The 25245-nt window shown below is 45.9% G+C and overlaps 1 protein-coding gene and 1 pseudogene across 2 annotated transcripts in view; one reads left to right on the forward strand and one right to left on the reverse strand.

Moving 5' to 3' along the window:
• Positions 1-4885: 4885 nt before the first annotated feature.
• LOC144112711 (uncharacterized) overlaps positions 4886-25245 on the reverse strand; it is a 28912-nt gene continuing 8552 nt past the window's right edge. The window contains exons 4-8 of one of the 2 annotated variants that reach the window (XM_077645540.1): positions 23016-23205; positions 22218-22378; positions 20241-20379; positions 15651-15916; positions 4886-5052 (exon numbers count right to left, since the gene is read on the reverse strand). In XM_077645540.1, coding sequence (XP_077501666.1) covers positions 15794-15916; positions 20241-20379; positions 22218-22378; positions 23016-23168 — 576 coding nt within the window. In that variant the 5' untranslated portion in view covers positions 23169-23205 and the 3' untranslated portion in view covers positions 4886-5052; positions 15651-15793. Of the gene's footprint in view, positions 5053-15650; positions 15917-19942; positions 20380-22217; positions 22379-23015; positions 23206-25245 lie in introns of those variants that run through there. The other variant, XM_077645539.1, reaches the window with a different exon arrangement.
• On the forward strand, positions 10220-14479 carry LOC144129228 (uncharacterized; annotated as a pseudogene).

Raw genomic sequence — 25245 nt, forward strand, 5'->3', positions numbered from 1 at the left:
CACAAAAACTTAAGCAGAGGTGCCGAATGAGCAAGCAGATTTTCATGAAGCATTTGACTCTAGCCCCAGTCAAATTAGGAACTTCTATGAGGCGTCCATACATGTAATGTCATACATTAGATACCTGTGACTAACATGTGCAAGAAATGATGTTTATTTTCCAAGCCTGCACCACACATCCCAAATTAATGCCATTTATCAGAATGAAAGCTACTCATAAGCTTGAATCCATTCACACCAATACTGCAATACTAAAATCGCCTTGCACAGAATAAAATTCTTTTTAACCTGGAAAACTAGTTTTAAGGGGGGACGCGGGTCTTGAAATCGCGAAAAATGGTCAAAAATGGCAATTTTCAAAAATTGCGATTTTGAAGTCTTTAATGTCCCAACTATGCCTCTACAAAATATTTTAGCTGAATTCCAACTCAAAGTATGAAAAAAACGGCAATTTAGAAACGTCGGTGAGCCGAAATTGAACGCCAAGCGCGAAGGTTTGCCCCATATTCAAGCTGCCGTAGCTCCGCGCGACGCGAACCGATCGGCGCCATCTTGGTCTCGTTTGAAAGCTGGTTTCCCGCTCTCCAATTTGGCGCCTTACGGCAAGCTGTAGACCCTCGCACAGCGGAGCTATCAGCACCCGTTCGCAAGGGGGGAAAGCGTCGCGAGACGGCCGCCGATTGGGTAAAACGGGCGCTCCTCGAGGCGCAGCCCTCTGATTGGCCGTGACGCATGCTTTGCCCCCCGCGGCCGCGTTGTTCGGCTCCTTCCCGTCGTCTGCTTTCGCCTGCACGCCCGTCATTTTTCGCGCTCCTCTTTGTTTCCTAGTATTTTTCGTTCTGCCGTTTTCCTTATCGTTATTGTAGACATTTTGGCTATTGAATCGCTTCTTTTAGCCCCGAATTTCGTGCTTTTGCGTGTATTTGCCTGCCTGGTGTCTTTGTTCCGTGTGTCACGATGGCCCGAGACGCGCGCTTGAAAGCAAGCACGCGAAAAACAGTCGGCAAAAAGAGACACGCATGGAATAAGTAGAGCGCTGCATCGTCGAGAACTGCAGCTTCGGTGATGCCGCAAGCTGCTGTACCCTCGGTGGATGCGGCTGGACTGAGCTCGCCAACAACAGCTTCGCCGGTGGACGCGGCTGAACAAACCCTGTTGACGCCAGCATCGCCGGTGGACGCGGCTGGACAATGCCGATCGCCGTCAACTTCGGCGTTACCGCAAGTCTCTGCAGTGCCGGTGGATGTGCCTGGACTAAGCCCGTGGAAAATATCGACTTTTGATACGCTGCAAGCCGCTTCGAATTCCGTGTCGTCGGAAGCGGCCGAGCCGGCTGACCTAAGCCTAACGTCGACTTCGGCGTTTGCGCACGCCGCTTCGTGCCGACGGACGCGGCTGAACCGAGCTCGCGTGCTCAACGCTTCGACAAGCACGCGCAGCGCGGACCTTGGCAGCGCGCCAAGCCGCTGCCGCCGCTGATAACGTCATTTGTTTTTTTTTTTAATATATATATATATTTTGAGGAGAGCTCGGGGGGGGGGGGGGGGGGGGGCGCTCGGCGAACTTGGCAGAGCGCCAAGACGTTGTGCGCTCTAAGCTGAAGCTTGAACATTTGAACATTCGCATTAGACACTCCTCACTGTCCTGTTTTTAACCTCGCAAGAAGCAGTTTCTCGCTTCAACCAAGGAATGGCAACAACCAGCAGAGCTGTTGCAGCACAGCTTGGTTACAGGCCTGGGAGCTGCCTCATTGGTAGGAGCCTTGAAAAAGATAAACAGAGGCTGTGCAGGTCTGATAAGGGTCACACCAATGCTGAAAAGGTGAAGAAGAGGATGGCCAAGAAGCACAAGCCTGACAGCACCCATGACTACTGCCCAGGACTTTTGTGAATGTGTGGCAGATTCAAAGAAAATAGCAAGTGATTTTCGGAGCTTTTTTTTTTGTCAAGTGCCAATGCAATACAGAGGTTTTCATAATCTTTACATGAACAGATTTCTGTAAATTTGGTGTTATTGTGTTCAGCAATGACTGGGCGGCATGCTAAAGCATTAAATTTTTCCATATGATCAGTAAACAAAAATGGCAGAGTAAGCAAAACTTTGAATGCAATTTTCTCAGCTTTGCTTTTTCGATCAAATGCCTTTGCCTTACGGAACTTTTCATAATGTTTGCATCGACTGATTTTATTGAAGTAGGTATCATTTTTTTCAGCAACACCTCAGCTACATCCTAAAGCTTTCCAATTTTCATTAAACCCAATAGACTAGCAATTAGGTCAGATCTAAGCTAATTACTCCCACATTGTTTTTTTCTTTCCTACTTTGTTATTCATTCATGACCTATGTGATGACTTTTTAAAAATTTCTTTAGCTTTAGGATGTGCAATGGGCCCTTAAGAATGACAGCATTACTTTAAAACTAGTTTTTTTAATTAAGAAACCACCATAATGGCCCGTAAGAAAAGACCTAAGTGGCATAAATTATTTTGCCATATCTTCATTTCTAGATGAGATTTATAAAATCTGAATATATATTTGGGATTAGCATTCAAAGATATATCTGCATGCCAATTTTCAGCAAGATATGTTAAGAAATAAAAAAAAAGTTTTCAAGACCCTCATCCCCCCTTAAGCCAGTGCACTAGCAAAACAGTACCAGTCGGAGATGCAAGCAGAAACGGTGCCTATATCATCAAGTGTGCTGTGGAGATGCCTCATTTGACAGTTATGAATAAAATTTTAGCTGCTTGATAAGATGCTGCTGGAAATTGAATAATATGCTACTGCATGTAGGAGACTGCAACTGCAGAACAGTACTCATTCCATAAGCGAAAGAGCCGAGGTAAATTTATCAAACTGTAGATACCTCATGCCAAATGTCATTGAGCTTGCTCACGCAGCCTGACATCGAAAGGCTTTACAGCTAAGGGCGTGAGAGGGCTAGAGTCAACTGCTGCTAATCTGAACCCTCTAAGAGGACCAAAAGTTTCTTAATATTATATGTAGTTCGTGAAAATCTTTTTTTAGGAGGACAGTTATCATAAGAGCCGAATATTCGAAAAATAGTTTTTTCACTTTCTAGATTACACGAGTTTGAATTACCCAGAGTCCACTGTAATGCTGCTGTAGAACCTTGTTAACATGAAGCCCGTCAGAATGCAACATATTCTAATTAGGTGGGTTTAAGAATTGTCGAAACCTGAAGGTAAGCAAAGGAGGCAAGTACAAAATGTTGTCTAACCGCTTGTGGCACTGTTAAGAGTCGCTATGACTGCACACAGTAAAGCTGCGGCTGAAGTTAAACGAACAACTCTTCCTCCATCGGGAGCTCATTTCGACTCATTATGGTTGCCACATCAATGCCGGTTGCCCAAAATTTGGTCAGGCTGGTTTCGATATCTGAGGGATATTTTCGATGTTACCAGCGCACCAGGGCAGCGGCCAAGGTCAGATACGTCAGGTTAATGGTGCAGAGCAGCTTTAACTAAGGTGCATGCGCAAAACAGCAACTGTTGGTTAAAGAGAAGCAACAAGAAGAGTGTGTATGCAGTCTATCTCGACTATCCAGGCACTGCACAGCACAGCGTATTTTGTATCGATGAACTCGGTGCACCACACGAGGTGCAAGAGATGAAAACTATATTCTTTATTGGTGCCGGAACCTAATGCCACCAAATGCTGATCAGGCACCGGTGAACCACAAAGGGTCGCCATGACCAGCACAATGTCACCGTGCTGCGCACCAGTGCTGCCACTAATTGCACAATGGTGTGGGAAGCAGTGAAAAGTACAATATTAGACATCGCGCTACTTAATGTAGCCTTGCGCTCTAAAATAAGCGGTATGACATTGTGTTACTATAGCAGAACTCAGGTGTTACCAAGTCTGGGTGACGGCAAACTTGGCAGTTCCCACATAGCACGTCTTTGAATTAACTGAGCCAGAGCAAGATGCTGGCTCAAATTATTTGGTAGAACTTACATTACAATCTAATGAACCTTAGAAACGTTTTTAATTATCCTGGATCTCGAATCAGCCGACGCTGACTTATCGAGGTTTCAATGTATACTTCTGTGCCTGTGTGGCATGGTTACACAGCAAAGAGAACCACGAAAGCAAGGAAGTTTTGGGCAGCTCAGCAGATCTTGCATACCTTTCGCAGTGCTCCGCTGACAGCTGAGTGCTGAACAGAAGGTGGGGTGTCAAGGGCCAAGTCGACCAAGGTGTCCAGAAGCATGGCCTGGTTTTCTTCGGGCAGCTTCTTCACCAAATCCTTGCTGACCTGCACATTGTGGAATGCAGAAGTCTCACTGCGTGCAGAAGCACTTAACAAACTAGTCGTTTTTTATATAAGAGTAGCAATCAGGGATACCTAATCATTTTAACCTCTCAGAACTCCATACTCCAAAAGATGCTAATAAACCCTTGTTTCTTGGCTTAGATTTCTTTGTGCCTAAGATGCATGCAAAAAAGGGCACGTAGATGCATGACCCGTCAAAAAGAACATACTGGCTAGCTGCCGAATGCTAGAACCTGCTGTGAGTACTTGTAGGCACGCATGAATTTATAGGTGCTCCTGCTGTGGAGCACTTAAGAGTATGAACAGTCCTCAAAACGAAATATGTAAAAGAAAGGGGCAGAAACATGCATAGATTCAGGTGCTCAGGGAACCTAAAAAAGCACTCCAAGGAACCAAAAGGTTCTGCAGGAACCATTCTAAGGAGCCATGCTGCAGGCTCGTGTCTTCTGACAAAAATAAAGAACCCACAAGCGCAAAAAAAAAAAAAACCTGCTCAAAGATGAGCAGGTGTTTAGCAATAGGCAAGATTCAATGCTTGAAGCACCACGGTGGCTACCAATGCAGCACCTTTTCCAGCACCTCCACTGCTCCCTCCGCATCGGCCAGCCGGGTTACCCGGGGGTGTTGTACTTGGCACAGCAGGCCCTCAGCAGTAGCGCCTGACTGGAGGGCAGCGGTGTCGCAAGTGCGACGTCACGGTCTTCTGGACCAAGGGTTGTCGAGCTCAACTTCACAGCTGCTTACAAGGCAGCCTGGAATTTATTTATTTATTTATTTACTCAAATACCCTCAGGGCCCGAAGGCATTAAAGAGGGGAGTAGGAAGGACATACAGTGGGTCCGATACAGTGCAGCAGAAAAGCAAGATAGAAGAAATGAAAACGCGGCGAAAAATGAACAAAACATAACACAAAATAAGGCAAGAGAAGGCAAAGGGGAAAAAACAGCAATTCCCAAAAAAAGAGATCATTTCCGGCCGACAGCAAAAAGACAACGAAAACGAACGCAAAACAAAACTGACTAAAACCTACAAATAAAGATTACATAGGGCAGTCTTAAAAGAACTTGGATTAGAAATATCGACAATGTGCCTGGGAAGGTGGTTCCAACTGTCAGAAGTTTCAGGGACAAAAGAAGAAAAAGCGTGTTTAGTATGGAATGACGGAACACCTACTTTGCGAAGATGATCAATGCGGCCTGAGATATATGTAGGGGTAGTTAGTAGCCAGCTCTTAAGGAAGGGTTTTGTAGTAATAGATCTTATGAAATAGGCATGAGCGTGAAATTTTTCTGCGGAGTGAAAGAGCTGGCAATGATAAAGTAGTTTTCATAGCAGTAACACTGGAGATATGGTGATACAGTTAAAACTCGATTTAACGAAGTTGAGGGGAGCCGTGAATTATTTCGTTAAATCGAGAACTTCGTTAAATTGAATGAGGCATTTCTTGGGCACATAATTCAGTACATTCGATTACAGTAAAACCTCGTTAAAATGTACCCGCTTAAACAGTACTTTCATTTTAAAAGTAGTAAAGTCAAGTCCCCGACTGAGCACCCATTGAACATAATGCATCCGCATAAACCGTACCAGCTTATCGCGGTCGTATCGGTTAGCACGTACCATTTTCACTTTTCGTCGCACTCGCGCGTGACGAATTCACGCCGGTAGCACCGACCCAAAGGACGGTTCGGCTAGCGGCGCAACAATCTTCCCTAAATACCGCCGACGGGACGGCAAGCCACACAGCTAATGACAAATTGGCGCCAAAGTTGGTAATCATACAACTAGCGCAATCTTTGGGGGTCCGTATGGTCATCGTCATGACCCCCCGCGCTACTTTCGAGTGGGTAGCGCCAAGACCACGACCGGCGCCGCTAGCGCGTATGAAAAGAAACAACAAAAATTCTTACTCGACAAGAAAGGCCCGAGGGGACTACAAATTTATTTTCCGCCAAAGAACTCGGTGATCTTTGCCTGCGTGCACTTTGTGAGCAACGGCCGCACCGATTTCTCGTAGGTCTGAAGTGCGTCCAGCGCGTCTTCCGTCCCCTCGTGTGCGCCGGCAAAATGTCGCAGCAGATCGAGAGCATCCATCACCTGACCTGGTGTCGGCACGGGAGCTTCGGCACCTGCAGGGTCGTCGGCAGCGTCTTCAGCTGTCACTCCCTCCACGCTTCCTACAAGCCGCAACATATCGGCATCAGTCAAAACTTCCGTTGTGACTGCGTTTGCGTCGGCGTTCACGTAGTCTGAGAAACTTATGCCTGTGGGCACTTCATCCACTGAGCGAAGGTGTTCCCAGGCATCTTCATCCTCGTGCACGAGCTCGCGCAGTCCGGACCAGCTTCGGCAGTTTCAGGGCCTAGTGTACCGAAACCGGCAGTCCTGAAGCCGTTGACAATTATCGACGGCCTCAATGCTCTCCACACACCACGTCCGCGGTCACGATAGCAAGGCTAGACTGATGGAGGCCTAACAAGCTGAGCTTGACAAAGACGTGCGTTCAAAGGCACGGGGAAATCCGCACAAGAGCGAACACAGAGCACAACACACAAACACACACACAAAAAAAACACGCGAACTGCAACAGCGCCATCTATGAAATGTGGCACTTTTTTACTGCTGGCGCCATCTCGTGAGCGCGACTCAAAATTAAAACTCGTTTTGCGCCGCGCAGTTTGAAAAAAGCGACGGGATGAAGATGCTCCGCGCTGTTACCGCTGACTCGCAATCAATAAATTTTGGGGTGCTGTCTACAAAATAGACCAAAAATTAACACTTTTTCACCTTTATTTCTCGAAAAAAGGTTCGTTAAATCGGGACAGATCACGGAATCGGTTTCGTTAGTTCGGGTTAGTCAAAGCATTGAACCCTATGGGCGTCTGAGGGGGAATTAGGATACCTTCGTTAAATCGAGATTTTCGTTAAATCGGGTTTCGTTAAATCGAGTTTTGACTGTAATTGGAAAGTATGAAACGTGACACACGGTTTTGAACAGATTCGATTTCAGTAGCTAATGATGACAGGTCAGGGTCCCAGATAGATGCTGCATATTCCAATTTAGGCCGAACAAGTGTTTTATATAGGAGCAATTTTATTGAAGTAGAAGAAAGGGAGAAGTTTCTGCGCAGGTACCCCAACATGCGGTTAGCATTGTTAGCAATAAATTTCACGTGCAGATTCCAAGAAAGATTAGAAGTTATGTGCACACCAAGGTACTTATACGACGGCACAGTTTCAAGAGGGATATTATTAAGGTCGTAAGTGGCTATTCCAGTGTTACATCGAGAAAGATGCAAATGTTTACACTTATTATTGTTAAGTTCCATGTGCCATAATTTGCACCATTCTGAAACTTGGTTGAAGGACAGAAGTGTCAGAGTCACTGTTAATTTCACGGTAAATAACGCAATCGTCGGCAAAAAGATATACGGAAGAAGCAATGTTGTTAGGCAAGTCATTAATATAAATGAGAAAAAATAGGGGCCCTAGGACAGAACCCTGGGGAACGCATGAGCCCACTGGAGAGTAACGAGAGTTGGATTTATTAGCAGTCACGTATTGAGAACGATTAGTTAGGAAAGACTGAAGCCACGAGACGATGTTAGGGTCGAGATTGAGATTATTTAATTTGAAAAGTAGCAATTGGTGAGAGACTTTGTCAAAGGCTTTGGAGAAATCAAAGAATACAGTCGCCGACCGATTTTTTAGACTCAAAGGGACCCGAAAAATGGTCCGAATAATCGAACAGTCCGAAAAATCCGTGAAGTAAATCACTTTATTGAGATGAAATCGCCTTAAAAATGTCACTGATTTTACCTTGCGGAAAATTTCTCTTGCTGGCAACGATTTGCGCCAAGGTTGTGCTTTCACTGTACATGCTAGGCAGCAAGGTCACCGCATTTAGTTGGAATACTTCCCACGCTTCTTTGACTGACCCGGCGGGACCATGTTGTCCACAACCCGAGTGTGCACCACACCGCTCGTTAAAGGGACACTGAGGAGAACTCTATCATTTTTTTTTGTTAGCAAAATCTGATACTTCGGCATTTCATGGCTTTGTTGCCGCTTGTCCGGGCGCGAAAGATGCATTTATTTCAAAGATATTTGGATTCGGAGTTGAGAAAGTTTTTCCCGCCGCTCTGATTCAAACTCGAGAACTCTTATGACGACATGGAGAACTCTTATGACGTCACAGAACGGAGTGACGTGATACGTGACGTAAACGCAGACTCCGTGATTTCTGACAGCTAGCGGTGCGGTGCGCAACCTTCCTTTGCCAGCCTCAGAGATTCGTCGCTTCCATGAAGTAAGGAAAATTCCTCCAAGGTGGCGCCTCTTGTCCTAGGAAGTCATCACGCTTGTACTTGCGAGGTTGGCCTGTGGCGGCGACACCTGTATTTTGGTTCTTGCTATTTTCTACATTACAAGAGCTTTGTTTTCAGTAAGAGTGGCGTTTTTGTGATTAGGAGCTGCTATTCTATCGATACAAGCCAACTTCAATTTCTCCTCAGTGTCCCTTTAAACACACGCAAAGATAAGGCACTTTTCTTTCAAAGCTGCGGAACCGCCGGACGCAATCACAAAACGGCGAACAGATGTAACTTCGTGAAGACTGAGCGCCACTCGGTCAACGCGGTCAGAGAAACCCAATTGACGAAACGGCGAATGGCGAACGCATGAGTCCCACCGCGGTGGATCAGTGCTTAGGGCGCTCGGCTACTGATCCGGAGTACCCGGGTTGGAACCCGACCGCAGTGGCCGTGTTTCGATGGAGGTGAAACGCAAAGGCGCCCGTCTGCTGTGTGATGTCAGTGCACATTAAAGATCCCCAGATGGTCGAAATTATTCCGGAGCGCTCCATTACGGCACCTCTTTCTTCCTTTCTTCTCTCAGTCCCTCCTTTATGCCTTCCCGCTAAGATGTGAGATAGCTCCGGCACAATTTCCTTCCCCTCAACAACCAATTTTCAACATATGGGACAAGCGATAACTGCCCGCGACGACGTCGGCGACAAAAGCAAGTTGACAGCGATGACAATCCGGCTGCCACCTCGAAGTGTCAGAGATCGCAGGGACCTCTATTGGCAACAATGAGGTAGCGAATGTGTGTCAAGCCAAGCCAACCTCAGCATAAATCCACCTCAACCCAAGATGGCACCTTTTGCGCCGGCGAAAAAGCCGATAAGATGGCCGATTTTGGCCCGCAGGCAACTGAAATTAGTCCGAAAAATCGAACTTTCGGACTTTTGAAGTCCGAAATGTCCGTCGCAAATATGTATGCGCTTCTATGGGGCAACTGACGGTCCGAAATATCCAACAAGTCCGAATTATTGGAGTCCGAATTACCTGTCGGCTACTGTATACAGTCAGCTATGGAACCCCGGTCAAGAATGAAATGAAGATCCTGTGTAAAGCATAGAAGTTGCGTCTCACATGAGAATAATTTACAAAACCCGTGTTGGCAATGACTGAAAAAAAGAATTTGACTCAAGAAAATTGGCAAGGTGAGAGCAAATGACATGTTCCATGATCTTACAAGAGATGCTAAGAAGTGAAATGGGTCGATAATTATTACGAGTTTGTTTGACACCAGCCTTGTGCACGGAAACCACCTTGCCCACCTTCCAGTCGCTAGGAGTACAGCCAGACACAAGAGATTGTTGAAAGAGTTCAGCAAGAATAATAGCACTGTACACTTTGGTATTTTTCATAATTTTCGAGTTTATGCTATCCACTCCGCATGATGATGACGTCTTAAGCTGATCAATTATTTTTTCGATGCCAACAGAATCTATTATAATGGGGTTCATAGACAAGAAGTCGTGGGGTGGGTAAAGAGGAATTGTGGTAATTAAATCGTTAGGAAAAGAAGCTGTAAACACATCATTAAGAACATCAGCAGACATTTCACTGGGAATTACTTGATCGTCTAAAGTTTTAAGATTAATTGTAAATCGATCAGTTTTCTTAACCACGTCCCAAAATTGTTTGGGATTATTTAATAGCATCGACGGGAGAGTATGACTAAAAAATGACTATTTAGCTAGTTTTAGTGCTGACTTATATTCAGATGCAGCGGAGTGATAAGCATCCAACCAGAGCACAGAATTGGACAGTTTGGCGGAACAAAACAGACGTTTCTTTTTGTTTGACAGCCTTTTCAGTGAAGAACTAAACCAGGGCAAACATTTGTTAGTTAATTAAAAAGGTTCCATTTAATTTCGTTTGGACACTCGTGAAAAGACGGTAAGTACACATCGATAAAACCAGCGAGTTCACGATTTATGGCCCTAAAGTTGGCATTTTTGTATTCACGGATGGATGTATTTAGAATCGTTATTTTGGCGTGGTGACACGACGTTCAATGAAAAATGAAGCATACAATGATCACTTAAGCCCGGCAAACAAGATATTAGAGCAACAAGATCAGGCAACATGGTAAGAATAAGGTCTAACAAGTTCGACGATGAAGATGTAATGCGGGTAGGCTTAGTAACAAGTTGGGAGAGATTAAAGTCGGCACATAAGCGCAAAACACCATCGCACTCCGTAGAAAAAGGGTCGGCATAAGAACGTACATTGGACCAAATAATAGTTGGAAATTTGAAGTCTCCAACCAAAAGAATAGGAACATTTGGAAAGCGAACGGTAATCGTGCAAACAGTGTCATGAAGTTCTTCAATGAAAGTGGCAATGTACGAGGGAGGGCGATAGCAAACGCCCAAAATCAATTTTTTCACGCGCGTGCGCAGTTCAACCCAAAGAAGTTCTAATCTAGTAACAACATGAACAGGAGAAGAAAAAAGTGTGTCAGCAACAGCTAACAAAACACCACCACCGTTTCTGTCGCCCCTGTCATACCGATAAGTGGTAAAATGTTTGTGGCAATGGAATATTTCCGAGCTATCAACTTTAGCTGAAAGCCACGTTTCAGTAAAGCAAACGATGTCGGCATCACATGCGTCGATAGTCGCACAAAGCTCATCACGTTTAGGCAGAACACTACTAATAATAGTACTATACAGAAATGATAATGAGCGATTGGACAGTGACGGGTGCCCACTACGCCTCGCGCATCGTTAATCTGCGGGCGATTCGGATGAAAGGCATCCAACACCGTGAACTTCAGAAACCCTGTCGTTAAGCTGATCGTAACAGTAACACCTACCGTTCATGTAAAGCTTATTATAGCGCAGTTTGAATTTAGACTTTTGAGCGATACCAAATTCAACGAGTTTTTTCCACGCCTGCCGAGTCATGAGAGAATAATCTTCACCTACACTAATGTCATTATCTTTCAGTTTAGAACTTCAGAAGAAAATTTTTTGCCTTGTTTTAAAAGATGAGAACTTCGCAATAGCTGGCCTGCTTTTCTCTTCAGAAAAAGCTCCAAGTCTATGACCCCGTTCAATCGATAGTTCCGACGGTGGCAAATTCAAGGCTGATGAAAGTACATTCACTAGTTTTTTTTCAGTCTCATCCCAGGACTCAAAATTGGCATCAGAAAGGCCATAAAACAGAAGATTATCAAGGCACTGCTTATGTTCAAGTTCCGCCTGATTAGCCCTCAGTTTCGAATTTTCACTAGCTACGCTATCAGCAATACATCGTAATCGTTGGCACTCCTTCTGCAAAGATCCACTGGTAGCAGGTTTGCCTTCAACCACAGTTAGCCTACTATAAATATCAGATAAACGATTCTGAATTGCCTCCTGACTTCTCTTGATTTCATTGACAGTACTGATTAAGGGGGGACATGGCTCTTTGGCACCGAAAATCGGCCCAAAAATCAGATTTTCAATCTTTTCATTTTCGTGTTCCTTGCACCATTCCGCATCTGTATGCAAATTTTCATCATTATACCCCACGTAATTAAGAAGTTATAGCAATTTAAAAATGCAGTACCACACCCACTGCCCTTTAAATTGTGGACAAACGACCCCCAATTTCGATCGCCCGGCGCATCGAAACTACGTGCTCTACAGCGGCCATTTTGGTCTCGTTCGAAAGCGCGGGCTTTCGGCTTATTTTTTCTTGCGAGCAGCAACCCTGTACATGCCGCCTTCGCCAAAAAAACGAAAGAAAAAATAAATAGCGGCGCGCGCTGCTATTGGCCGGTTTAGGCACGTGATCAAAATTGCGTCGTCTGGTTGGTTCCAGCAAGCTAGCCATGGAAAACGGACGCCTGGCGACGCCATTTTGTCTTTTTGCCGACCACGCTAGTGCAATGCGAGAAACATGCCAGGAGGCGCGAAGAAGTACCGCTCTGTGCACAAGTTCGGGCGAAAGCGTGCAAAAGGAAAAAAAACGTGTTAATGACGCGACATTGTTGAATACTGTGCAACAAGCAAGCGCCAGTGGTACGGGATTGCGTGACGGCCACGTTGTGGACGGCGACGCTTCTCCGTCTCCGCTGGATAACGGCGGTGTTCTTGGTGCCGATTGTAGTCGCGTACGAATTGACACCGCGCCTGTCACTAACAGTGACATAACTCAAGCGAGTGCCCGTGAGCAGTCTACACTTGATCGACTGGAATCAATGCCGGCGACGGCACGAAAGACCGCGCTGTTCGCCGATGCAAGTGGTGCGTCCGCAGGATCAGACGCAGACGGAAAAGCCTCCTATGCAATAATTGACCTCAGCGTTGCAAACGTCCTCTTGGATGCCATGCGGTGCAAAACGTGTCACGGATGTGTGCGGTTGATTACCAGCGATCAGAGCTATGGCCTCGCCGTGAAACTGATCGTGCTATGTGACAACTGTGGTGAGATTGCGGCCGAGTGGAACTTGCGGAGGGTTGACGATGAGAAAAAGTGCAATCCTTTCGAGCTCAATATTCTTGCTAGTCAAGCAATGCTGTCCACCGGTAACGCCCAGACAGCAATGAACGATATCTTTTCGGCGATGGGATTGTCGCGGTGTGGCATGCACAACAAGACGTTTCAACGGCACTTGAAAAACACACTGCAACCTGCTGCTACTCAAGCAGCCGCGGCAGCTATGGCACAGGCCGCGCAGGCAGTGGCGAAGGTATATGACGACTTGTGTTTTGGACACAGGGGGAACATTGCCATGTGTTATGACGGCACATGGATGACGCGCGGGCACTCGTCACATATAGGCGTCGGTGCCGTAGTGGAACTCTTCACTGGTTATGTGCTCGATTATGTGCTGCTGTCAAACTTTTGTCTGGGCTGCGAAACTGGCCCACAGCTAAACACTGACGGCTATGAACTCTGGAGATCGCGCTACGAGTGCCAAAAGAACACCAACTGCAAGGCTAGCCAAATGGAGGTAGAGGCAGGCAAAATTCTATTTGAGGGGTCTCTACAGCGCCACAACAGGCGCTACACAACGATGTTATGCGATGGGGACAGTCGCACGTTTAATGCCCTTCAAGATGCTAAAATCTATGGCTACATTGAAGTAGTCAAGGAGGATTGCATAAACCATGTGCACAAGCGTATGGGAGCAGCTTTGCGCAACCTCTTGCAGAGGCACAAGGGTGCAGGAAAACAAAGTCTTGGTGGCAGAGGAAGGCTCACAGCTGATCTAGTTGACAAGCTAGCTATATATTATGGCCAAGCGCTAAGGTCAAATGTAGGTAATGTGGATGCCATGAGCGCCGTGATGGCAACATATTACCACATCACGTCTACTGATGACTGCCCCAATCACACTTTGTGTCTCACTGGTGAGCAGTCTTGGTGCCGCCACAATGCTTCAAAAGCAAAAGAGGAGCCCGAACCGAAGCATAAGTACAGTCTGCCAAGCGATGTGGCTGAAGCTCTTTTGCCTGTGTACAGTCGCTTATCAGAGAAGAGCCTGCTGCAGAGGTGCATTCGGGGGAAGACCCAGAATTCAAACGAGAGCTTCCACTCGACCATCTGGACCTTGATCCACAAAGAGCGGCATTCGTCACTGTTTGCTGTGTAAGCAGCCACAGCAGAAGCTGTGCTGCGCTTTAATGCCGGCTGCAAGCATACAACAACAGCAATTCTGCAAGAATGCAACGCGAACGTGCCAGCAACTGTCTCCAGGAGAGCTGAAGAAAAGGACTTGCGCCGTAACGCGTGTTCTGCGAAGAAGCGGGCGGCTTCGCTTGGCTTTGCTAAAGCGGAAAAAAAGAAGCGCCGCGACAGCATGCACCCCGACTATGCTCCTGGTGCATTTTGAAAGCATGCAAAGGTCCTTGGGGTTTTCTTTCGTGATTAAATATGCTGTGAGGCTTGAGTGCTTCTCACAATCCTCCAATTTTGGTGGTGTTGCATTTTTGAAAGATTAATATCTCCGGTCTTGTTCTTGCTATTGCTATAATTTTTTTTTTTTTTGCTAGAAAGAGAACCTAGTGAGTCACATGACACCAAGGTAAATGCAATGACCACAAGAACAAATTTATTGAGAAGGTTATCTGTCTAGGGTACCTAAATGGACCTTTCCTTTCAAAAGTTTCCTATTGCATAACTTAGGCTGAAATTGGCATAAGCCACTAATTTTTGCTTTAGTTCACTTTCCACTAGTTTCTGATCATGTTGACATATCAATCATTGGCATAATTTACATGTAGATACTGTGAGATGTTTTTTCTCGTTTTCTCAAAACTGCAATTTTCAGGGTTCTGCAATTTTGGAGGAGCGATATCTCTTAAACTATTTGTGCTACAGTGCATTAAGACTAAAATATGTTCAGTTATTACAAGGCAACATTTACAAAATTAATTATCAATCTTGGGTGCCAACCGGGGCTTTTTGTCACTAAGGTTTTACTAGGTGTAACTTTGGCTGAAATTCTTCTAGCACATTAATTCTTGTCTTGTTGCACTCTATGATCCTTCTAGATCACTCTGGCAGGTCTATTCTCATCATGCCATAGAGTATTTAGTAATTAGCCCACCTCCAAATGAGCAACATGAATTAGGTGGAATTTTGAAAACTATTTCGTCTACAAGAAAACTAATCAGATATTTGAAATCAGCATGCAAAACTACACAAATGGTGCAAGCTTCAACCAGATCCACCTATAAATAAGGAAAAAAAGTTCTAAGAGGGGTGTCCCCCCTTAAGTAGACTTGGTCTTTCTCCATTTTGTTGGTTCGAATATTCATATCCTGTAGCAACCCAAGCATATCACTTAGCTGCCTCTGCTGTGCATCGTCGTCATCTCCTGCATCGTGGAAACCGGTATTCCATCGCGGTCCTGGGTTTTCTTCCACATCACCAGACAGCAGAAACTGCTCTTTAACAACAACGCAGTCACATAGCAAAGACAAAAGTATTCCCGGGCGTGGGAGCAGCAACAAGCAGGCATTGTCCGATTTACTTGCGTAAAGACAAGAGTCATGACTGACCTGGGCAAAGAAACGGACGAAATTGAAGAGCCGCATCACGTAGCCGCACCACTGAACAGTTCCGGGACACGCCAGCAGTTCTTATCGATGAGGAGTGTTGATGACATAGTTGATCCGGATGCCTTGATCCACGAGGAGGCGGTCTAGCAGGGTTGCCAGTGATGGTCAAAGTCTTCACCGTGAAAGCTGGCGAAACTTGTTGGCGAGTCGTTGCATTCCCGTGCTTCCGAAGTGTACAAGGCGCCAAGCTGGAGACATGAAGTAACCTGGGCAAAGAAACGGACGAAATTGAAGAGCCGCATCACGTAGCTGCTCCCACGCCCACTGAGGGTGGCAGGGTGGCAGTCAGTCATGCACCTATGAAGCAAACAGTGAAAGGAGGCAGGTGCTTCTGGCAAGAAGAATGTGATGCACCCTACCCCAAAGCAGGGCCACTGTCACTTGTGATGTAGCAGTGCCATACTCTACTTGAACACAGGGACCCCGTGATCAGTACCTTGCGCACTTCAATTCAATTTTATTTACCTTGGAACATACACATTTACAAAAGTGGGCAACAAAAGCATCTGGACCCTTAACCAGTTGCTAGTTTGGGTCCATGCAATGAGTGCACAAAATAGCATACCTGGGCACTAGTAACAAATAATTGTAAAACTTACTTGTTAGATCAGCAAGCCTGGTCCCATTTATATAATCACTCTCCTTTTTGTGTCTTCAGGCAGTAAGCACTCATAAAGAAAAAAATACAATGTTTGTTCATATGCTCCATAAGCATAGCTTGTTGAAAGTCCACTCTCCAATGTCATGGGAATGCAAGGAAGATGATGAAGACCATGCAGCCAAGCCACATTTCATCACCATCACTGGTCGCCTCCGCACGAGACTCAAGCTTAGGCTGCTGGCATACGTCGGTGGTTCCTGCCTACACTACCTTAACTGCTTTGTGCGCTAGTCTATTCTCCCCCGTCAATAAGTCCCCTCTTCAGAAGTTGCAGCCCGTCAAAAAAAGTCCATTTAGCGGGAAAAGAAGACTAGTAGCCATCTTGACTACAAGCAATACAGATGTACACAAACACACAGTTGCTCAATGACAATCTCACTGTGTCTGTACCATACATATGCTACACCCACTTCAGGCATGCTCAAAACAGACCAAAGTATCCACTAATGATTTTCTTATACTGAACATTAAACTCTTTTTCCACTAGGTTAATAAACTGCCAAGTAAAGGTAGACAATGCTGCTTTCTGAATAGTTCCTGAACTGCATTTGCCATTTAACTCAATTTACGCAGCCCTTCAACATTTCCAAGTATTTGAAGCTTCAATACCTTTCAAAATTAAAAATATCTCTGTTCATCCCACCTTGTAGCCAAATGCTGCGGCATTTAAAGCATCTTGCAGCTGTCACGTCTATTAAAAGAGTATAGACAACGCATTTTGGTGGCATGTTGTGTTCTTCGCAGTGATGTGTAGGACATTACTATAGATGGCTCACCACGTGGTATTTCCGTTCCGCAGCTAAATAACTTATAATATAATTTTCCTCCCATGCTCCCTTGGTTTGAGTTTCGGCAGCTCTGTGATGTCAGTTTCGCATGCGTAAGGCATAAAAAAAATGCAAGATAACTGCTGCTGCTTCATGCGTTGTCATTCCAGCTCTTGAGGTGGACTGGCTTTAACGTATTGAATTAAAATGATGAAGCAGTGATTACATCGCATTTTTTGTGATGCCTTGTGTGAACTGAAACTGCAAGTTGGCATCATTCAGCCACTGAAAGTGAAACTAAAACAGCATGAGAGAGAAATGAGATTTTAAATTATTCAGCAGTTGTAGGTGAATGCCATGTGGTACTCCACGTATACAGTAAAACCTCGTTAATTCGAAATCGCTTAATTCGAACTGCCGGTTAATTCGAACTGACGGCCGGGTCCCGGCAAAGCCCTGTGTATTTCAATGGGTCAAAGCTCCCGATAATTCGAATATGCCGGTATCCACGTCGGTTAATTCGAACTAGGCGCCGATGGCTGGCATTGCTCCTCGCATATAGAAGTCACCTCGTAGCAAATACAATGCGCTGAAAATTAAAAAAAAAAGCAGAATGATGAGAAAAAAATAAGCCAGCACGCATGTCAGCACGCACGAGGCGAGACGTGAATTTCGTTGCCCGAACCAACCCTCCGGTGCATGCCGTAGCAGGTTTTCGCTGCCGGAGCGTCGAAGCATTGGATTGGCTTGTCTATTTTTGGCTGACGCGCGGTCACGCGGGTAGCCACCCTACCGCGGGCGCCGCCTATGCTCCGGCCACGGTCGCTCCGGCGCAAGCCGTTGCAGGTTTCCGCTGCGCCGAGGCGGTCGTGACCGTTGGCTGTGCTGCAGCCTATGGACCTTGGGGTTATTAAAAACCTCAAAACACTGTACAGGCGCCACCTCCTAGAGCGGATTCTTGTGTGTATGGACAGCGGCAAATCGTACGACGTCAATCTCCTCGGAGCCTGCGACATGCTGGCAACATCGTGGAATGCTGTCAAGGCGGACACAGTCGCGAACTGTTATCGAAAGTGCGGCTTCATTGAAGGCCCAGAAGCCTGCAGCACGGCAGAGCTGGATGCTCAGTGTGATGACTCCGTCGCGCTGCACCCTGCCTACGCTGCTTTATCGAAGGGTGTTGACTTCCAGAGCTTCGTAGACGTTGACAGCGGCGTGGAGACATCGGGGTCGTTAAGCGATGCCGAGATTATTGAAGCGGCCTGCGGTGACCAGATGCCGCACAACTCCGGCGCGGCGAGCACAGCTGACAGCGACGACGAGTCCGACGGAGGCGACGATCCATTGCCACCCCCGAGTGCATGTGAAACAGCGTCAGCACTCGATCTGGCTGCGCGCTACTTCTCCGCCGATAATTCGGACGCTGCGTTGGAGCTGTTGGGCAAGTTGCAGACGATGCTTGTCGAGTCACGGCAAAGAAAACGAAAACAAATGCGCATCACCGATTATTTTTCTCTTTGATATGCTTTGCCAATCTGCTGTTAATAAACATGTTTTTGAAGCATAGCGTCATATTTAATCATTAAGCTTGCTGCTTACGCGAATGCATTTTGATGTTAGCTCCAACCGCATAAACAAATTAACTTTATTTCCTTCGACATTCGGGCTCTATGATTTTAATTCGCGCAATCGCCCGCCGCAAATGTGTAGTAGCGCGTAGTAAGAGATAACGATCTCAGATATGCCTGTTTTAGCTTCGGCCCATGCTGCCGGGCGTGATGGCCGCTTTTTTTAGCACCCGCTCGTTAATTCAAACTCCGCTTAATTCGAACAATTTTCCGGTCCCCCTCGAGTTCGAATTAACGAGGTTTTACTGTACTAATGCCTGGCGCATCATTAGAAAGAAGAAAACACACATCCAAAAATTAGCTGTCTATACAGCTTTAATTAACTAAATTAACCAACACAAGGAAGCAAGTCATTTGTTCTGACCACCAAAATGAACCAAAGGCAACCTGCACCCACATCTTGTAAGCAGCAACCAATGCCACTATCAGTAGTGGTGCGAATGGCGAAAGCTTTTACAGCGAGCTTTGTAGCAGAAAAAATGTCAATACAAAGCAGCTTCCCAGTGTTTTGCAACAACCTAAAGCTGAGAAATAAAATAAAAATGCTAAATTATACCTTTAATGTGAATGTATCTATTCACCACAAGCACAGATACCAGAGTGCCTCACTTCTGCTGAAGTATACTGTGTAATGTCAGCACCAGCTAAGGAATCTCCAGGTAGTCAAAATTTATCCGGAGTTCTACACTGCAGTGCTTCTCAGTGCTCGGGTGGAGCTTCAGGACATTACCTACTCTCACCAGGCCAGAAATATGCTAAACAGGCAGCTCAGGCACACAGATAAAAATTGACAAAAAAATTTGATACCGAGCTTTGCCTGCACATTCTAAATGTTCAAAGACTGTGACACTTCCAAGTGGCATTTACTGCACCTTGCTGCATACAATTGATTTGTACAGTTAAACTGCAAAAGGGGGCATGCCATTTGCTTTGACTGGCGATATGAATGGAAGGCAACTCACACCTATGTCTTGTAAACTACTATCTGAACCTTTATCTCAACGCAACCAATGAAAACTACTTTTGAGACAAGGAAGTAACGCAATGAGCAACTCAACCAATCTCAAAAGAAAGCTGTCAAAGCAAAGCTCTCTTACTTTCCATTCTGAAATACTTTGCTACACAAAAGACATTACATCAGCCTTAACACACGTGGCACAACCAAAAGCCCTCGAAGCAAAATAGGTAAAAAAACCAACACTGCAGTGATGGCCTTGACCATCTGCTTAGTACGGAGGAGGTGCAGGGTTCGATACCCAGTGCCACTACCCATCAGTTTTCTAGCAGATACAAGTTTCTCCTTGGCCTGGTGCTCAGCTTTCTCTGGGGTGAAATCTTAGGGAAAAAAAAACCTAGTCTTTGACTCCCACATCGTGCAGACCAAAAACATGACAGCCACTGTGCACCTTTGTCGCAGTGGCTTTCTGCCACCGAAATCAAAGCCCCCCGTCGTCATCATCAATAGTCCACACACCTTGGAGTCAACGTGCGTCACCAGTTGGAGTATGCCATTCTGCATCGCCACAGGAACCTGAGGGTGGTTCAAAAGCACCAGGAGTGTATTCTGCTTCTTCAGGCCATGACTCCATGTGACTATCAGCTCCAGCAGCTCCCTGCATGCAGGCACGACACAGAGCAAGGCTTTTCAGACACTTCATCAACAGCTACTGTTCATAAATGATGGCCAATTTTTCAAGCAGCTCCAGTCGGGGACTGCGGAACACTGTGCTGTCCTGGCACTAATCGACGCCTTGCTCGTTTGACATATATACTTGTGTAAGGGCTGTGTTAGTGCAAGGGCCGCAACCACGGCTTGGCAGCCAATAATTTAGAAAGAAATAAAGTCAGCCAAAAGAATTCCACTTCACGTATGTGTCATTTAAACACATGGTGCATTCCACCCGGAGCCAACAGATGGTGAAACCTGCCTACGACACTCTGTACAACCAGTGTGATCATGCTGATGACGTGTTGTTTCGTCAGACTGCCTCACTTTCTACTTGTGAGCAGGGTGTTACACCAAAAAAGGCAGAACGTTATTGGTATTATCTCCAGCAGCACAAAAGTCGGAACAGGGTGCTCCCATGCTAGTGCCGTACTTCCCTGCACTGCCCGCCTGGCTCAGACGCTAGCGGTTGGGCATGCTTCGCATAGAAGTCGCAGCAAAGATGCTTTGAAACTAGTCGCCGTTTATCATAAAAGGCATAACCATGCTACCAGTTAAGCACAACACAATACTCTGACATTAAAATGAAGGTACCACTGACGTTTTTCATGCCTTTGCCAGTGAAGCGATCAGAAAAGCGACCCAGGTAAGGCCAGCTCCCACCAATGGCTTCAGATCGCACAAGCTAAGCATTGTATCGAACCTTTGGCCAAACCATCATTACTCTCAGTAAGGTACTATGGCCCAACAGTTGTATGCACATACCTCTGCCAAAGAAGGGAAGGAAACTTTGGCCAAAAAAGTGGCCTACCAGCATCTTATTTTAGGTGGCTCGTGCTGGCTATCAAGTAATATAGCATGTCACTGTGCACTGTACCGTCCATACCTTTAATTAATGCACTATGTACTTAAAAGATTCATCACAGAAGTGCTAATACGTCATAAAAAAACGTGCCACCCCATAAACAGGGCACGGGTTCCATGTAATGGCTGCACACCGTCAAAATCGCAAAGATAAAGAGCAGTCCTTACACGAATGCCCACGGTACTTTTTACCTTTTTTAGTTTCTTTTCATTCTGGCACCTTCTTTGAATTTCAGTTTGATCATACTTCAGCACAATGCACCTGCAGGGACCCTAAAGACAAGCATTGTAACAAGCTACTGTATAAGAAACTTGTGTAAGGGCCGAACTTTTTATTTAAATTTGGGAGTGAATTTTGTAGATGCGGCTCATACACGAATTAAAAAAAAAGTACAGCCACATTTTTTTTCTCAATTATATAGTTCAGAACAGAGGGTGTGGTCCATACATGGGTGCAGCCCTTACATGAGATTATAAGGTATATATTTGTGGATCATCATTCTAAGAAATTTGTCACTCTACATAGGAACAATCGTCCACAGACCAGAAAAAAAAATTCACATCAAAGGCAAGTGCCAAATTAGGAAAAAAAAACAACAAATGCTATTTCACAAAAATGTGCTGGTTAAACTGTCCCTTCCAATAAAAACATTTCCCCAACTTCATCAATTTAACTCAACTTGGGGTAGGCATGATGCTTACGTAGCATTGCTCCTCATAAAAATAAAATGAAAAGAACACGTTGTGAAGGCAATGTCCCTTTACTAGCTGCAATTTAATGTAAAAAATTCTACCAAATTCTTGTCGGGTAATGGAGCAAGCAACCAATTACTTGTTTGGGGTGGCGAGCACCACCTCTGACCTCCCCTTGTTGTCATCACTGAACCTGAAACACCAGCATTCGGGTTAGCAAGCACGTACTCCGTGTCAGCGGCCACTTCTGCAGCATGCTGGTCGATCTCCTTGAAAAGAAGATGGGGCCTGCTGCACCCCTTGTGAGACGAGTTCAATGCCACCTGTGCAGGCTGACAGACAGCTCTCGGATCCCTTGTACTGGCGACAGTAGTGACAGCACGATGGCACTGCACATGCGGACAAAAAAACAGAGTTGTAACTCTCGCTAGTGGTGCTCGTAGTCTACTATATTCGGCTGCCATTCTGTGCTAGATAAGGTCACATGGTGTGGGAACGCAGGATGGCATCAAACATTTTTAGCTTCAAAAATCGAAAAAAAGAGTAAATAAATGAAGAAGAAGCAATAGTGACCTACACACGCAGAGAATAAGCCTCTGCATTCTGTGTTCTCCATACCTATCCACAATTCTTGATTATATTTTATTTCAGCAGAGTTGACTACCAATGTCTTCCTTTTTTGCAGAATATTTCTGCCAGACTTCTTGTGCACCATACAATGCACTGCTTCTGACACCCTCACTATGTAACTTCTTGCAAAAATACCGATCAATGACTTTCGCTGTTTGGCCCTGCGCATCACGGGAGTTAAAAGGTGTGCACTGCAACCAGCCACCACTTTTTCATTTCTCTGTAAACATTTTACTGTGCACAACATTCTTTTTTTCAGTCACAAACCGCCTAGATTACAAGAAGATCCTCCAACCACCGAGTGTATCCCTTAAGCACTCCCATGATTCCCGTCCCTTTTCACAATTCAAATATGCTTCCTTTATTTTTCTTTGCTGTACAGGCCACCATACCCACCAAGATTCTGTTCGGCCAAGATCCACTTGATGTCCTCGGCTGTCTGCAGCAGCTGGGCCGAAACAGCGAGAGCCAGAGACTGAAGCTTCTCCTTTGGAAGGGAGAGTGACGCCCCCTGGCGACCGCTGCTGGCGACGGCACAACAGCTGGCATCCAGGTGCAACAGCCACAGGCCACCCAGGAAGTGCACCTGGGGAAAGCAGGAAATTGAAACAGAACAACGGGCTTAGCCAGAAATGGCAGAGGAGTGCTAATATGTTCTCTGTTCAAGCAAACGGAAGTCAAATATAATGACAAACTAAATGACTCAGTTCAGCATTTAGAGATATAGTATATCTGCTTTCAACTCAGAACAATCACGAATGCCAGCGTGGCCTTTAAGCAACATACCTGTTTCTTTGTTCAATTATTCATTTAAAGTAAACATTTACATATGTATTCTTTTTCACCATGAGTGGTGAACCCAGTTGTGCTTACGGCACAAAATGCCCTACCCCCCATTTGCAAAAAAAAAACAGATAGAGGGAGAAAATAAAAGGCATCAGAATGACCTAATTGCATCATATTACAAGGAGCATTGCCAACACTGAAACAGCAAAACTCTCGGTTCAACGAACTACAGTCAACTCCTCTTGAAACAAACTCAGTTGGGATGAATTCTCAGATGAGGTGAACAATGTGTGATCATTTGGTTGGTTTCCCATAGGATTCAATGCAAAAGAAATCCGCATAAGACGAACTATTGTGCATGTCCTTCAGTTAAATAAAAAATAGTTTCACAGCAACTGTGAACCACAGCGATTCTGGTTTGGTTTATGGCGGTTTAACGTCCAAAAGTGACTCAGGCTATGAGAGACGCCGTAGTGAAGGGCTGCGGAAATTTCAACCACCTGGGGTTCTTTAACGCGCACTGACATCGCACAGCACACGGGCGTCTAGAATTTCGCCTCCATCGAAATTCGACCGCCGGGGCCGGTATTGAACCCGCGTCTTCCGGGACAGCAGCCGAGCGCCATAACCACTCAGCCACCGCAGCGGACACACAGCGATTCTGCACAACAGTACTTACAGAATGTCCGCGCAAAACCTCCTAGGAGCGGAAAAAAAAAAAAATGTTTCCACGCCAAAAAGCGCAACTCTACAAAGTAGCTTCTGTGCAGTACCTTCACTCCTGGCTGAGCACGGCGCAGGGATCTGATACGGCCAGAGCTCGGCATCGCACAAGCCACATGACGCAAGCTGCCCTCCTGCTGACTAAAAGGCGTGTAGGTACGAAGTGGAGCTGCTCATTGATTCAGGGCTGAAACAGTTGAGAGGTGAATTTTTCAACTGATACGGAGCCGCAACACACATTATCAAGGTGCTGAGGCGGCCAAATACTATCGGCATCACCGGGGCATTGCCTGACCCAGACGGAAAGGCATGTGGTGCAGCTGCTCATAAAATTAGCTGTACAACTAGGGAAGGATTGAGATGTCAGACACATGTGCATGCCTAATCATGCAGTTGTGCTTTTGATTGCTCAGAGCTAGGGGGAAAGCAAAAACAAAAAAGGACAAAATATCAGTCGCTGCGGAAGAGAGAGGAAGAGATGCCGCAAAAATAAAACTAGACTGGTGCCGTTTTCAAGTACAATTATCAGAGCTTATTTCATGCCCTCACTCATCTGCTCACTTGATCCCACAATAAATGTTGCATGTGTAACGGGGGCTTAGGTTAATGCTGAGGCGGCGGCGACCGAGTCTCTCATCTGTTCAGGTCAGCAGGCGCTCGGTCTGAGCGATGGCAGTGCGGCTACCTCTTCTTGTTGTTGTTGTTGTTGTTAGCCTATCAAAAGATGGCACATACCCACACTGGGGGATCGGCCAAGAATCTGCTTCTTTTCCTCAGTAAATATAGGATGATGCCCTTCTTCTTCTTCACAATGGCCCCGGGGAGAAAAGGTGCCATCCTGGCGACTCAGGGTGGCGACAACACAACCGGGTCATAGCATGGCTTCAGTCGTTGGACATGCCCAGTCTCGCAAACACGTCGGCGAAGATCGGAAGACGGTGTGAGGGGCTCAATAAGGTAGTTCACGGAGGATGTGCACTCCAGGACGTGGTAGGGGCCATGGTATTGTGAAAGAAGTTTCTTTGATAGGCCGGGATCAGTGGAAGGAATCCACAGCCAGACAAGTGAACCAGGTGGGAAATCCGGATCAAGCTGACCGTCGTCATGGCGGTGTTTC

Source organism: Amblyomma americanum, chromosome 1, assembly GCF_052857255.1.
Source record: "Amblyomma americanum isolate KBUSLIRL-KWMA chromosome 1, ASM5285725v1, whole genome shotgun sequence".
Classification (NCBI taxonomy): domain Eukaryota; kingdom Metazoa; phylum Arthropoda; class Arachnida; order Ixodida; family Ixodidae; genus Amblyomma; species Amblyomma americanum.